This window comes from Nannobrachium achirus (assembly GCF_963921795.1).
Source record: "Nannobrachium achirus genome assembly, chromosome: 8".
Taxonomy (NCBI): domain Eukaryota; kingdom Metazoa; phylum Chordata; class Actinopteri; order Myctophiformes; family Myctophidae; genus Nannobrachium; species Nannobrachium achirus.
The window spans coordinates 330,144-345,000 of NC_137817.1; the positions used below are offsets into that span (position 1 = coordinate 330,144).

At 40.4% G+C, this 14,857-nt stretch overlaps 1 protein-coding gene across 2 annotated transcripts in view; it reads right to left on the bottom strand.

The window, feature by feature from the left end:
- Window positions 1-1,434: 1,434 nt before the first annotated feature.
- Window positions 1,435-14,857, bottom strand: part of LOC308289528 (uncharacterized protein) — a 19,954-nt gene continuing 6,531 nt past the window's right edge. Inside the window, exons 2-11 of one of the 2 annotated variants that reach the window (XM_080731233.1) lie at window positions 13,971-14,309; window positions 12,395-12,667; window positions 11,456-11,584; window positions 8,283-8,315; window positions 6,562-7,092; window positions 6,295-6,440; window positions 5,080-5,300; window positions 4,177-4,294; window positions 3,984-4,072; window positions 1,435-3,352 (exon numbers count right to left, since the gene is read on the bottom strand). In XM_080731233.1, coding sequence (XP_080587359.1) covers window positions 3,205-3,352; window positions 3,984-4,072; window positions 4,177-4,294; window positions 5,080-5,300; window positions 6,295-6,440; window positions 6,562-7,092; window positions 8,283-8,315; window positions 11,456-11,584; window positions 12,395-12,667; window positions 13,971-14,309 — 2,027 coding nt within the window. In that variant the 3' untranslated portion in view covers window positions 1,435-3,204. Of the gene's footprint in view, window positions 3,353-3,983; window positions 4,073-4,176; window positions 4,295-5,079; window positions 5,301-6,294; window positions 6,441-6,561; window positions 7,093-8,282; window positions 8,316-11,455; window positions 11,585-12,394; window positions 12,668-13,970; window positions 14,313-14,857 lie in introns of both variants that reach the window. The other variant, XM_080731232.1, reaches the window with a different exon arrangement.

Genomic DNA, 14,857 nt, shown 5'->3' on the forward strand with positions numbered 1-14,857 from the left:
GGGGTAACGGCAGGGCTGTATTAACCATTGGGCCGGTGGGGCCGTTGCCAGGGGCCCTTGGCTCTCAGGGGCCCTTGGGGGAACTGGCCTGCGTGGTCAATGACAATTTACAAAAATTAAATGTATATTTTAAGCAAAAATCAAATGTGTGGGCCCCTCCTCTGTTGTCTACAGGTGCTTTCTTGGTCCACAGATGATCATCATGGCTTAAAGGTGATACACCATGCATTTAAAAAGTATTTATGTCATATTGTTTATGTCCCAAAAACGTTTTTCAAAAGGTTTGAGGCTAAATTACCACTCCTGAATAGAGAGCCTCTCATTTTTGAATGGCTCTCAGAGCATTTTCAGCTGCAGTACCACCTTTGGCCTGACCTTTTCCAACCCCCCCAATTCAAAAATATTTGAAAAAAAAAAAAGAATTGAAATTTTTTTTTTTTTTTTTTTTTTTTTTTTTTTTGGGGGGGCCCCTAAAAAATTATCGGCCAGGGGCCCTCGCGGGGGTTAATCCGTCCATGCGTAACGGAGTAAAAAAAAAAGAAAACAAAAAAGAAAAGACAGTGTGTACATTATAGTATTTTTTTTCTTTTTTCACAAAATCCTGATGTTGCCAGTTATTGTTATTACAAACACAAATCAATCAAGACTGTGTTTGTACAGTGCATTTACTTTTTTCTAATAAGAACATTTAACACAATCTGAAACGTATAATTGAATCTGATAATATACTAAAGTTTGCTGTCTCCTATGGACTGATTACTTTATTAGATTAAATGTAAACAGCATGGGGAACAGTACAGTCAGATATTTGGGCTAAAAGGATACTAAGCTTTTAATAATAAGCTTTTAGCCTGCAAACAAACTCAATATAGAATATCACAAGACCCAGTGGGGCGGCATAGCTCAGGGGTAGAGAAACCGTTATTAGAGCACAAAGGGTTCCCAGTTAGAATCTGGGCTCCCCCTGAGTTAATGTCGAAAGGTCCTTGGGCAAGACTCTGAACCCCTAATTGCTCCTGATGAGCAGGTTGGTGCCTTGCATGGTTTCCTCCACCACCGGTGTATGAATGTGTGTGTGAATGGGTGAATGTAAAGCGCTTTGGATAAAAGCGCTATATATATGCACCATTTACCATTTTACCCAGTACTGTTTGTTTTCAAAATACAATTTCAACTTCCTGTTCATTTTGTTATTTTAATCCAAGTTGACATTTGTAAGTGTCCTTTAAACGCTATGAAAGCATTCTGCTCTCATATTGCAAAACCCTGATGTTGCCAATTATTGTTATTACTAACATGAATCAATCAAGACTGTATTTGTACAGTACATTTACTTTTTTCTAATAAGAACATTTAACAAAATCTGAAACGTATAATTGACTAAAGTTTGCCGTCTCATATTGGACTGATTACTTTATTAGATTACATGTAAACAGCATGGGGAACAGTAAAATATTCTGGTCTCATTAGATAGAAGTTAGAACTGTGACTTCTGGTTGTTGGCATGAAATTATTCCATATAAGGCCTTGGTTTCTCTAGGATAAAAGGAACACAACTGTAAGTTAAATCATATTACCACAAATTAATTGGTAAACACAAAATGTGAAAATAAAGAACACAACAGGTATAAAAGCACTATTTTACAGTAATTGTCTCGGGCAGGTGGAAAGGACAGGAGGCAGAGATGAATGTTTTCACGCCTGTCCATCAGTCTGTCCAGCTGACTCGGACAATGCTGCTTTCCAACCCACGACCAAGGACCAGGACCGAGCAGGATTGATTGATTGATTGACATATTTATTGTCAGTTTGCATAGGAAAAGGCAATCTGAGTTCTCAGAGGTCTTTTTTTCCCACCACTAGGGGGCGAAGGTGCAGCTTCATACAGTTCAGCGCAAAGGTCAAAGTCTCATAGTTCTCTGCCATAATCATTCATGTCAGGACAAAAACCTGGCCAGTGCCAGTAGTATCAGGGTTGGAGAGAAGGGACAGGGTAGGGTATACAGTATCTGCAGCAGCTCAGTGATGTGAGAGATCCTCACTAGCAAAATGCAGACTGTTTTATAATAGCAGGGTTCCCATGGTCATGAAATTCCTGGAAATATTTTGAAATTAAAAATAAAATAAAAAAAATACAGTACTGGTAAAGTTTTTGGAATTGATCAAGGGTCCTGGAAGGTCCTGGAAAAAAATAACCATTTATTGTCTTTTGGTTTATTGTATTTAGTTATTATTTTGTTAATTCCTCTGAAATGACAAAATCAACATGGGCCAAATTGTCAAATATTAGAGGCAGAAATTGTGAAAATAGCCGATCTACATGCTCACAACGCCTATTTTGGGGGTCACAGCCTGAAAAGGTTGAGAACCACTGGCATACACTACCTGTCTTTGGGCATCGTGCATAGGAGTAAGCGACCTGTTATTGAGCTGAATTATTGTTATATAGTCCTGGAAATTGGGTTAAATATTCTGGAAACGTTTTGGAAATGAATTGGTAAGGATGTGTGGGAACCCTGTAGTAGGGTGTGGTGGTGTAACTGATTGTTGAGACTGAGGGACCGTGACCAATACGTTGCATGCGAAATTAAAAATACATTCTGAAACCTGGGCTACCAGGTACAAAAGAATAATGACTGACGTTTCGATTTTACTGCATCTTCCTCAGTCATGAATGGCAGCGACTTACAGTATGCCTCTCTAGGCTGATGGTAGTTGGCTCTCTGTTGGCTCTGATTACATGGATATATTTTGAACAATTACATATAGGTGAATATACAGTAAAAATTGCAGTGATTTATCCATATAAAGCCATACAAAATCAGGTTAAAAACTGCGATATGTATGGCCCTATCAGTCATCACCGTGGTGTAGTTTCCTAGCTATCACGAGGCTTTGTTATACATGTTTAGGTGATAGCTAGAAAACTACACCGCGGTGATGACTTATCACCGCAGACTGTTCTCTGATAGGGCCTTAAGACAATATAAAAAAAGATTTACAGTATATATACACAGGGCCGATGCAACCCATTTTGGTTTTCTTTTTTTCTTTCTTTTTTTTCCCCTCCTCATATTTTGGTGCCCGAGCCAGCCGACGCACAGTGCGTCATGGTCAAGGACAATGCAAAGGGACACACTCAAAGTATATATTGAGGGCCCTCAGTCTTACACTGGTAACTGAAAGGTGTCTTTCTCTCAATTCTCATTTAAGACTTTCACAATCATCTTCTTGTTGAATGATTTCCTGCAGTGCAGGCCTTGAGTTCCAGTCTTGTTCTTGGACAACCTTATAAACAGCTCCAACCAGACCAGGAAACATCTCCAACAGGTCGATGTGAGCTGCATCCTCACTGTGAACACACACACACACACACACACACACACACACACACACACACACACACACACACACACACACACACACACACTCAATTTGTCAAGGAATAGGTGCCGGATCGTGGGCTGAGCGCGTGAGCGGGCTGGGCGCATAAACTGACTGACGCACGACAATATACTTTTTTTAAATATGTTTTACCTATATTTAAACAACCAATTCGGAATGATCAATCTGAATAACTGGCCTATTCTTTTTTTATTGTTAACAAAATTCTATGACACCATGTAGCCTATGTGTGTATATGTAGTTTGTCTATTGTGTGTCACTGTCACCTACAGTATGAAGCACCACACTTGATAAAGTAAAGAAAATGCTACAGCCAAAAAGATCTCTGTTTGGAAGGATGAAAACATATATGACCAGACCACTATTTTGATTGACAGGGAAGGTCCCATGTTCCCCCTCAAATTAAGCACTGGATCTCAGAAAATGTCATGGGTCCAATTAGGGTCCGGGTCCAAAAATAAATCTATCTATAGCATCTATACAGTACACAGAGAGTGTGTGAGAGAGAGAGAGAGAGAGAGAGAGAGAGAGAGAGAGAGAGGAATACATTTTCTGTGTTTTAACATAATTCAGCTTACTAGAGCTCATGGATGAAGCGTAGCAGTCCAAATGAGTTGTCAGGGTAGGACTTCCTTCCATCCATCTTCTGGAGCATCTCAGGTGAGAACTGGAAGATGTATGTGTATAATGTATTTGTACAGCACATTTCATAATCCAAAGCAATAAAAAGTATCTAAAGAGAAATAGAGTAACATAACTTTGTGTTTTTACCTTGAGTTTCCATGAGTTGAAGAGTCCCTGCTCAGCATGCTGGTCTAATGCTGTGACGAAGTCATCATCTGGACAGTCCACGAATTCCTTTCCAATCCCTCTCAGGTAGCCTACTCTCCTGGAACATGGATAAAGACTGGAAATATTAGGCTAGAACTAAACACAGGATCAAACTTAAGACGAGCTGAATCAATGAATGTATGCGTGTGACATCATCATCATACCAGGAAGTTATGCAGGAAGGCCTACTGAGTGGCAAAAACTACTTTCTGGTCTTGACAGCCCATACATCCACACAGAAAACTACTTTCTGGTCTTGACAGCCCATACATCCACACAGAAAACTACTTTCTGGTCTTGACAGCCCATACATCCACACAGAAAACTACTTTCTGGTCTTGACAGCCCATACATCCACACAGAAAACTACTTTCTGGTCTTGACAGCCCATACATCCACACAGAAAACTACTTTCTGGCCTTGACAGCCCAAACATCCAAACAGAAAACTACTTTCTGGCCTTGACAGCCCATACATCCACACAGAAAACTACTTTCTGGTCTTGATAGCCCATGCATCCACACAGAAAACTACTTTCTGGCCTTGACAGCCCATACATCCACACAGAAAACTACTTTCTGGTCTTGACAGCCCATACATCCACACAGAAAACTACTTTCTGGTCTTGACAGCCCATACATCCACACAGAAAACTACTTTCTGGCCTTGACAGCCCATACATCCACACAGAAAACTACTTTCTGGTCTTGACAGCCCAAACATCCACACAGAAAAGTCCTGTCTGATTGTATTAAACAATATTAAACTCACTTTGCCACTTGATTTGCCATTCACTTTATGTATTCGCATACCCTCTATAATATGAGGAAGGCTAAATCGTACCTCTCATTTGACCAGAAGAAGGGATGATCCAAGCATTGCATCACTGTAGGTCTTTGCTTCGGGTCTGCATGGATCATCCACTCAATGAGATGTTTAGCAACAACATCCTGAACATCATCCAGCTTGTAGTTTCCCTTCCCAATGTCGGTGTTACATTTATAGTGATCGCCAAATGGATGATGTCCTCCAGAAAGGATGTAATATATCAACATCCCAGCCACCTTAATGAGATGAAAACAATTAAGAATAATGTTATGTTGTCATTAATGAAATTGTTCTAACAGAATAAAATAAACAACATGGATATCACTGGGTAACGCCCCTCCAAAAATGTTCAAAATGGCCTGGCAGGCCTGCAATACTGTTCAGGCAGCAGCCGTTCGCAACTGGTAAAAACCTAGCCCAACCCTCCCCTCCCCTGCCCCTTCCTTGTATATACTTACTGTTTGTTTAGACTTACTGTTTTCTTTTTTTTCCTTTTCTTTATATCTACTGCATAGTACTGTGTTCTATTTGTCTGTCATTCAATGTTATATGAGATACTTAAATGGTTTCCTGTTGAAATAAGCTTAGTCTTTTCATGGATCTCCTTTTAGTAGACCTTGTACCAGTGAACTGTACCGTCATGAATCTGTACATCTTCCTATGCAAACTTCTAATAAAGCCTTCAATCAATCAATCAATCAATCAATCAATCAATCAATCTTTTGGTGTTCACCTTTGTTACTTAGTTCATTGAATAATTGCTCTCCCACAGTAATAAGGAAAAGAAAAAAAAAACACATATTGGCCATTTTTACACTTTGTTAATGTTAATCTCAGTGTCAGGGAAGCCCAAAACGAGAGTAAATGCCAGTAGAACAGTATATTGTAAGCCATTTTGGCAAAATTCTGGTCGGCGCTACCCACACGTTTGGCTGTGTAGCTCATGCCTCGAATGCCCGATGCTTACAAGCTGAACCAACGATAAGAATGATATAAAACACAATACAATTTGGTATTATTAAAGGGGAGATATAATTAATTATTAATATGTTTCCTTTCTTTTTGTGCTGAGTTTATAATAAAATTTCAACATTTGGGCAGGAAACCGGGTTTAAATCTGGGGTGGAGGAGGAAAGTTACATAGTGCAGCTTTAAGAAAGAACATAAATGTATGTAAGAACATATTTGTTATTTTCATTAATTAAATAATCATGCAGAATAAATAACAACCTGAATATCAGAGTGTATTGTATAATAATCCTCTTCACGCAGTATCTCCCTCGCCAGCCAACACATGCCCGTTGCATTGCTTGAACTCGTATTATTTTGATGTTGCGTAATCCCAAAATCTGCTAATCTGGCATTGCCATTGGTATCTGAAAGGCAAATTGTGTAGATTCATGTAATACATTGTTTTAAAGTGGGAAAAAACTAAATCCAGCAAATGTTTACATTTCTGATATTAAGTGCTTGTTTTCTATTTTGTTAGCAGCTTACCAATCAAGACATTCTCTGGCTTGATATCCTGGTGAAGAATTGGAGGATTCTGACCATGAAGAAATCTCAGACTCTGAAGAAACTGACGGGCAAGCTGTTTCCTCTCCGGTTCAGAGAGGCTGGGTTTGTCCATTCGTTCTTTGATGCATTCTTTCAGGTTGTATTCACATAACTGACGAGCAAGGTAACCAAAGTTCTCATCCTTTGCAAAGCCAACATATTTTATAATTGAAGGATTGACAAGCTTTGGAAAAGTTACAAATATGTCCTCTTTCTCCAGAGCTTTGGTGCATCTAATTGTCATTTTCTTCACTGCGACCTCAGTGCCATCCTCTGTTAACCCCAAGAAGACCTCAGTTCCATTATTCCCTGGTCCGATGAGGAATTCTTCATTTTTCCCAATGAAAAAACTCCCAACCTTGACAACTTCACAGTCAGCAATGTTTACAAGCTTGCCCAACAGTTTCTTCCATCTTTTACTGGTTGGTCGCCATGTTCGTGGTTTTGGTGAAGTGGTGTCATCCCTGTGCCCTGCACACACACACACACACACACACACACACACACACACACACACACACACACACACACACACACACACACACACACACACACACACACAATCAGCTACCATTGTACGTTTCTTCCATACATTACTCATATTACAGTATTATTACAACTTATTGTTACTCGTTTTTATAATGTTTCACCCTATACTTTAACATTAGTAATATTACAGCACTACTCTCACTAAAACATCTGCAGAGTTTACATAGTTTGGAATATTCATACAATTTAGCCTATCAATTTCTCAATTCACTAAATGTGTTTTCAATGAGGTCTTGAGGCTCATTCACTATTCAGAATGCAAACCTTCCATATCCAATCCTAGGTAAGATCACAGAGAAATGTGATGTTTTACACTGCATTTGTGAATTTTCAGGGGTTAGCTGACATTTGGTGAGTCAAGAGTAGCCACAATCATTGTAGTTTTGTGTCCACAACTGTTCCAATTTGGGCAAACATATTATTAGGCAGATTTTTCCCCTGGACCCCCCTGGGGCTTAAGAGGTTAAGGTCTTTTGTGTATGCTGAACGTTCCTGGATGTTTTTGGCATCCCAAGTGTTAATATAGACCAACTTATTATCCTACAATTTAGTGCGACAAACTTCCATTCATGCGTGAAAATGGTCCAGAAGAGAAAAAAGGGGAAAACAATAACTGTGAAAGGCAGCAGCAAACAAAAGGGTGTTTTGAAAAGAAATCTAAAATAAATAAGAGTAGCAGCCGTTTATATGATATAAGTATGAATACAGTATAATAATTTTGTTAAGTCAACGCCTTGATCTATAACTGCGTTACTACTACTGCATAGTTCTCACAGCAAACACGGCGTGCAGGGCGTGTTTGGACAGATAGTCCAAAGTTTAACAGATAGTGTTGACGTGTCTAAAACCTGACACAGATCACGTCGGAGCACTACTAAGGAAATGCACAGTGGGTATTGAGCAACAAGCATCTCGCAATAAGCATACAAATCCAAACCGTACGGTAAATATGAATTTCGAAAACATGAAATTGAGTTTATTTGTTTTCCCATAACATGCAGTATATGTTTCTGCGTAGGCTTTTGCACAGGCGGTGTGGATCATCAGTGTATTTTGGATTCATGTAAATTTGTGCTTTCAGATATTGAACCACTTGAACCGTCAATACTTACCTTGTTGATATCTTGGGAGGTTGTAGGCTTGTCCTGTCAAAGGAGAGATGTGGAGAAATGATGTATGATTTATGATTTATATTAATACAGATTAATTATCATTATAGATACACAGATCACCATTTTGCCCTGAAAACTCACCTTATCACTTCTCCCACAGACATGCCAGAAGTGAGCACACCCCCCCCCCCCACCCCCACCCCCTTGTTTCCCCTATCCTGTACGCGATGGTTCCTACCGTAGGAGACGCGGTTGCATGAATTAGAAGGCGCGGCTTGTGATTGGCTGGAGCGGAAGTCTGGAGCGCTCGGCTGTGGCCACTTGGACTGCGCGGGCGGGTGTGAATGCGGGCGGGTGTGAATGCGTTTATCCCTAACCCTAACCCTATAACGATTGCATTCACCACGGCTTCGTAACCGCCGCGGGCACTCGCGCCTGCGGCGCTCGGGCGCGAAGAGCAGGACCAAGGTCCGCTGGCCTTCGCGCCGCTTGCAGTGTCGTGGACAATAACTGTGACATCTAACCATAAAACGAGCACTCCTTCAAACGGCGTCTCCTACGGTAGGAATAATAGCATCCTGTACATTGTGTTTTTATAACTGCGATATTATTGTATGTTTTCTTTGCTTGCTTTTTATTATGTCCATGAATTAAATACAGAGGACTTCCAATGTAAAAAAAGACCGTAAAAGGTCTTATTTGGGATGATCCTTTTAGGCAGGGTGTTTAACTGTACTTGTACTGTACTACATTTATATTGTATCGACTATACTTGTACTGTTCTACAGTTTTGTCTAATAAAATAATCAATAAATCAAAACATGATTATGTCAATCCTACCATCTCTTGCAAAAACACATTTCTTATAGAAAACATTTGTATTCTTCTTCCTCCTCGTTGTAAGTGTTTTAATGTGTAAATATAACCCATTTGGGCCTAACCTATAGTTAGGCCCAAATCAGAAATTAGCCTACAAAAACAAATATGTTGCTACATACTGTACATGTACTGTAAGCCCCTCCCATACACTAAAATGTCCTGACCTCTGTCTAAAAGACCTGGTGACTGGTCTGATGATGACTACAAATAAACAATAGATTGATCCCTAAACATTAGGGATGCGAAGATATACCGGTACGGATCGTAATCGCGATACAAACGTGCGCGATACGAGTGAATCGGTTCATTCAGGGTGGATCGGTACAATTGACGGCTGGAATCGTGATGTATCGTATCGTGCGTGTCTGGATCGGTACATTCCACGGTTGGATCGGTTTTTGCATAATAGTATTTCATTCTATACTGTGTTTCCGAGGCGCATTGAATGACCCATCAGCCCTCCCCCAAAAAGCACTTGTAGCGACTCTACAGACATGCGTCTTTTACAGCAGCACTGAGCTGCTCAGCGGAGCGCAGTGACAGACAGACAGCACTCGTGAGCCCACTGGTTAAACATGCAAGATTAGTACCACGTTTAGCTTTATAACATCCCTGTCCATTGTGTGCAATGTTCGCTGATGTGATCCGTTGTTGTGTCACTGGACTGGAGCACGCTGCGTGATATTATGATCCACATTCCACACCCGTTTGTTCTTCTTGTCGAGTCTGCGACGGAATTGATTTAAACAAAGCAGAAGCTTCCACGCTTTAACTACACACACGTATGAACTACAACAACGATACTGGTTGTGCAGCTAGCGATTAAAACAAAGTATTTGACACTGTTTCACAACTTGTTACTGTAGCAGGCAGAACACTCTTCTGCTGCTGCTTCCCTCTGCAAAGAGAGGCTGGAGCCTGATTTATACTTGGCAGCTCGACGGTGTCGCGCACGCACCTAAATAGCAGACCTACAAGCTCACAACGCGACACGTTGTGAGCTCACTGAAACATTTTGGCTAGAAATGGCAAAATCCTAGATTATATTCATACAATATCATAATAATACAGGTCAAGGATCCTTAACTGAGAAGAGAGAGATCAAGCAGGGACCCCCACTGTAGGCTATTTTAGACTACAGTAGGCTATTATATAAAACTGTTGCAGATTAAAACTTGTCAGAGACTTGTTTGACAGCACTATTTCATCAGTGACATTAATACATTACTATGTTGTGTTTATTTGTTCACACATTATCTTCTCTATTAATATGATGGATTTATGTTATTCATTATAATCCATGAATTATTATCTCTTAAACCCTCAATAAGTGTTAATGTATTGGCTAATGTTCCCCCATAGGGTTGCTTGCTACTTGCTAGGGTTCAATTGGTTACTGTAAAAACGAACTATTAATATTTGGCCGCCTCACATAACTCTGAGGACCCAAGGGGTCCCTGACCACCTGTTGAGGATGTAATGATATATAATAATGATATAATGATATAGTATTAATCAAACAATTTTACCAGCCAGCAAGGAGTGTTCTCCCAGATTTCAATAAGTTGGATTGTTAGACAGAGCCTAGTACTACAGTGAAACAATACATTGTTTGGAAATTAAATGTAATGCATTTTTAGTAATTTTTTGGGGGGGAAATTTACATGGGCTTTAATATAAATCCTTTGCATTGTGTTGAATCGCACCGAATCGTGAATCGTATCGCATCGTAAGGACCAGGGGTGTATCGCAAAGTATTGTGAATCATATCGCATCGTATCGGGGTCAGGGGTGTATCGTGATGAATCGTATCGGCAAGATTTCAATGTATCGCAATTATATCGTATCGCTGGGAGTGTATCGTGATGCGTATCGTATCGCCTCAGTGGTCGAGATTCACATCCCTACTAAACATGGGTTTGCTGTGTTTGTCTTCTGATCTCTGAATCTTAACTAACATGAAAAACTTCCATTACAAGGTTGACACGGAAGCCTATAATAGGAGTGGATCGTCGTGAGTGAACAGGGATTATTTTCCAATTCTAGAAGACCCGTGGGTGTCTTTTGATTGCTCGAATCGGAGCGACGCCGAATATTCAGAGATTTTTCAAAGTAGGTGAAAAACGCTATTTAGCATCGCACTCTATGAGTTAATATGCAGTGTCCCGCATGAATAAATAAATAAAGTAAAGTATAAGCAACGTGATTGGTTAAAAACGTTAACTTCACAGACATCTAGTACTGTTGGTTAATATATAAAGATACATTAGTTAAGTAATCAGTTCCAGACTTACTCTTTTTGTTCTTTCTCCATCTCAAGTAGAAACGTCGTGCTGCCACAACGATGATGATGATGATGATGATGATGATGACTATTCCAATCACTGCTCCAGTTGATCCTCCCCCTGTGGGAAACTCAGCCTCTGAAACACACAGAGTTATGACACAACTGTATTTTATACACAGCTTGGTTGAATGCTTGATTCTGATTGGTCAATCTCTGAATTCATTCATGTTGACCCTTCTGAAAACACAGATAGAATCTGCAGCCTTGATGCAGATGATCATCACAAAAGGCTTTTTCAGCTTCACATTCAAACATAATTATTATAAAATAGAATAATATTATATATTATTTTGATATTGGTTTGATACCTATATTGCATTTTAAGGCCATCATCGGCTGATACCGATTGATTGTCCATCCCTAATATTTTCTCAAAGTCCCATGACGGGGATCTTCTCTCTGGCTGTGAGTGAGCTGTGTAGTGTTAATTAAGTCTTAATTAGTACTAACAACCAGAAGGACAAATGGTGAAAGTAGCTCATCTACTGTGGACATTGCAGAAAGGCATCACGGTGTGACTCGTTCAGTTGATCTTTGTTAATATCATTTTTTTTGTATAAACCTTTGGTCGGTCCTCTGACATGATTTATGAGACTGTGGTGGCTTGTGTGGGACAACGATGACATGGATGTGTTTGTAATGACAACTAGTACCACATTCATGAAAAATAAAAACACTTTTGACCACAACAAATAGTGTAAAAGCTATAGGCTTTCAGTATAGGTTTCACTCTATGCTATGAGAGCTGCTGGGTTCTGCTGGGGAAACTGGACAACAGGAGCATTTCTGCCTAATAGACCCCATGGACAGTCATTATGGATCAATATAAATAGGAAAAAGAGCCTAGATGTTATTTAGGGCGGAGTTGTCCTTTAATAAACATTACCTGAGATGATACAGTGTTTGTCAGCAGTGTGGTTGATGTGAGCTAGGTGAACTCTACAGGTCACCTGACCTGCTTGTGTCACCATCACATTCCTCTGGACTTCATAACAGCGTTGAGAAGATCTGGTCACCGAGGGTTCAGCAGGGATGTTGTTTCCATCAGCGTCCAGCCAAGACATCTCAGGTTCAGGATACCAGCAGCCAGAATCACAGCTCAACGATACGCCACCGTCTGTTGGTCCATTTGAAGAGATCTCTGGCTGAGACACAGAGCCTGAAAAAGATAAATACACATAACTATTATCTGTCTGTCCGTCCGTACATTTTTGACACAGACAAATGGAACCAAATGGACCCTTACGGCTCTGTGACTCTGAGTGTACAGATGGAACCAAATGGACCCTTACAGCTCTGTGACTCTGAGAGTGTACAAATGGAACCAAATGGACCCTTACAGCTCTGTAACTATGAGAGTGTACACATGGAACCAAACGGACCCTTACAGCTCTGTAACTCTGAGAGTGTACAAATGGAACCAAATGGACCCTTACAGCTCTGTAACTCTGAGAGTGTACAAATGGAACCAAACGGACCCTTACAGCTCTGTAACTATGAGAGTGTACACATGGAACCAAATGGACCCTTACAGCTCTGTAACTATGAGAGTGTACACATGGAACCAAATGGACCCTTACAGCTCTGTAACTATGAGAGTGTACACATGGAACCAAATGGACCCTTACAGCTCTGTAACTATGAGAGTGTACACATGGAACCAAACGGACCCTTACAGCTCTGTGACTCTGAGAGTGTACACATGGAACCAAACGGACCCTTACAGCTCTGTAACTCTGAGAGTGTACAAATGGAACCAAATGGACCCTTACAGCTCTGTAACTCTGAGAGTGTACAAATGGAACCAAACGGACCCTTACAGCTCTGTAACTATGAGAGTGTACACATGGAACCAAATGGACCCTTACAGCTCTGTGACTCTGAGAGTGTACAAATGGAACCAAATGGACCCTTACAGCTCTGTAACTATGAGAGTGTACACATGGAACCAAACGGACCCTTACAGCTCTGTGACTCTGAGAGTGTACACATGGAACAAAACGGACCCTTACAGCTCTGAAACTATGCATACGTGCAGCTTTCCGAACTCTAATTGGAGTAATGCTGTTCAAAAGATGTGAGAGATGTCATTTTCTAGTTGAACCAGATCTTTCTGAAGAAAAGTTTGTTGGTCGGAAACAGTGTGGACAGGCTCTTTTTTTCTCTCTTTTTCTTTCTTTTTTTTATCAACGTTCAACTTTCCCTGATGGGAGTCGACCGTAATCAAGTCGATTGAGTCGATGTTTTGGTTAATGCCCTAAAACATAGTGTGATAGTAAATCAGTGTCATACATATTGTGAAGAAAACCTTGAGACAGACATTCAGTAATTGGGTCTTATGATCAAAAGGACAAGTCTTTGCCACAGACCATTTATACAACATGCTTTCAGATCATGTCCCTGTTGTTTTCACTAATGGTCTGTCTGTTGTGTTGTTTGACCAACACTGGTTTGAATCTCACCAACAAGGAGCTGGATCAAACTGCTGCTGTGCAGGGTTGGAACAAGACATGTGTAGTTCCCCTCGTCTGAGAGCTTCACACTGAAGAGCTTCAGAGAGATGTTACCACGAGACAGCTCTTCTTCAAACAGGGACGTCCTCTGTTTGTACACCTGGTTCTGTACATCAGTAATGTAACGTCCATCTTGACGGAGCAACACAAAGCGTGGCTTCAGGTCAGGTCTGGACCACTCCAGTGTCTTCTTCTCCATGTTGACAGGTGGGTCAACATGACATGGAAGGATGGCCTCATCTCCCACTTTGACCATCACAGGCTGAGAGGACCCCATCACCTGGGATTCTGCTAAAACAAAATAACATGACTTTTAGTGATATTCATCTTTAATTATCCATCCGCATTTAGATAGATGTATAGTGACTATAAGTGTTATTTAGGCTGATGTTCACCTGTCATCATAGTTACTTTGTTGCACTTAACTGTTTTCTTTGAACTATTTACAAGACCGTCTGACTTGTTGTTTGACTAGAGCAGTGGTTCTCAATGTGTGGGTCAGGACCCCCAGGGGGGTCCCCACATTATTGTGGGGGGGTCCACAAAAAAGAAGGTTAAATTTGTTCTCCTGCTATTCCGTTAAAATGTGGAACGCCCTACCGAAGGCCTTAAAGGAGTGTAAATCCCTACCTTCCTTTAAAACTGTTCTGAAAAATCACTTCTAGGCGGCTGCTACTCAAAACTGGTAAAAGAAAACAAAGTCTATCCTTACCTCCCATTGGCCTTTCTACCATTTATTTTGCATTAAAATGCTAAATAACTAAACAATGTTAAAGGGATATTTCACTTTCAAAAAAACTTTTGGTAAATGTATCATCTAATCAGGCTTTTATGAA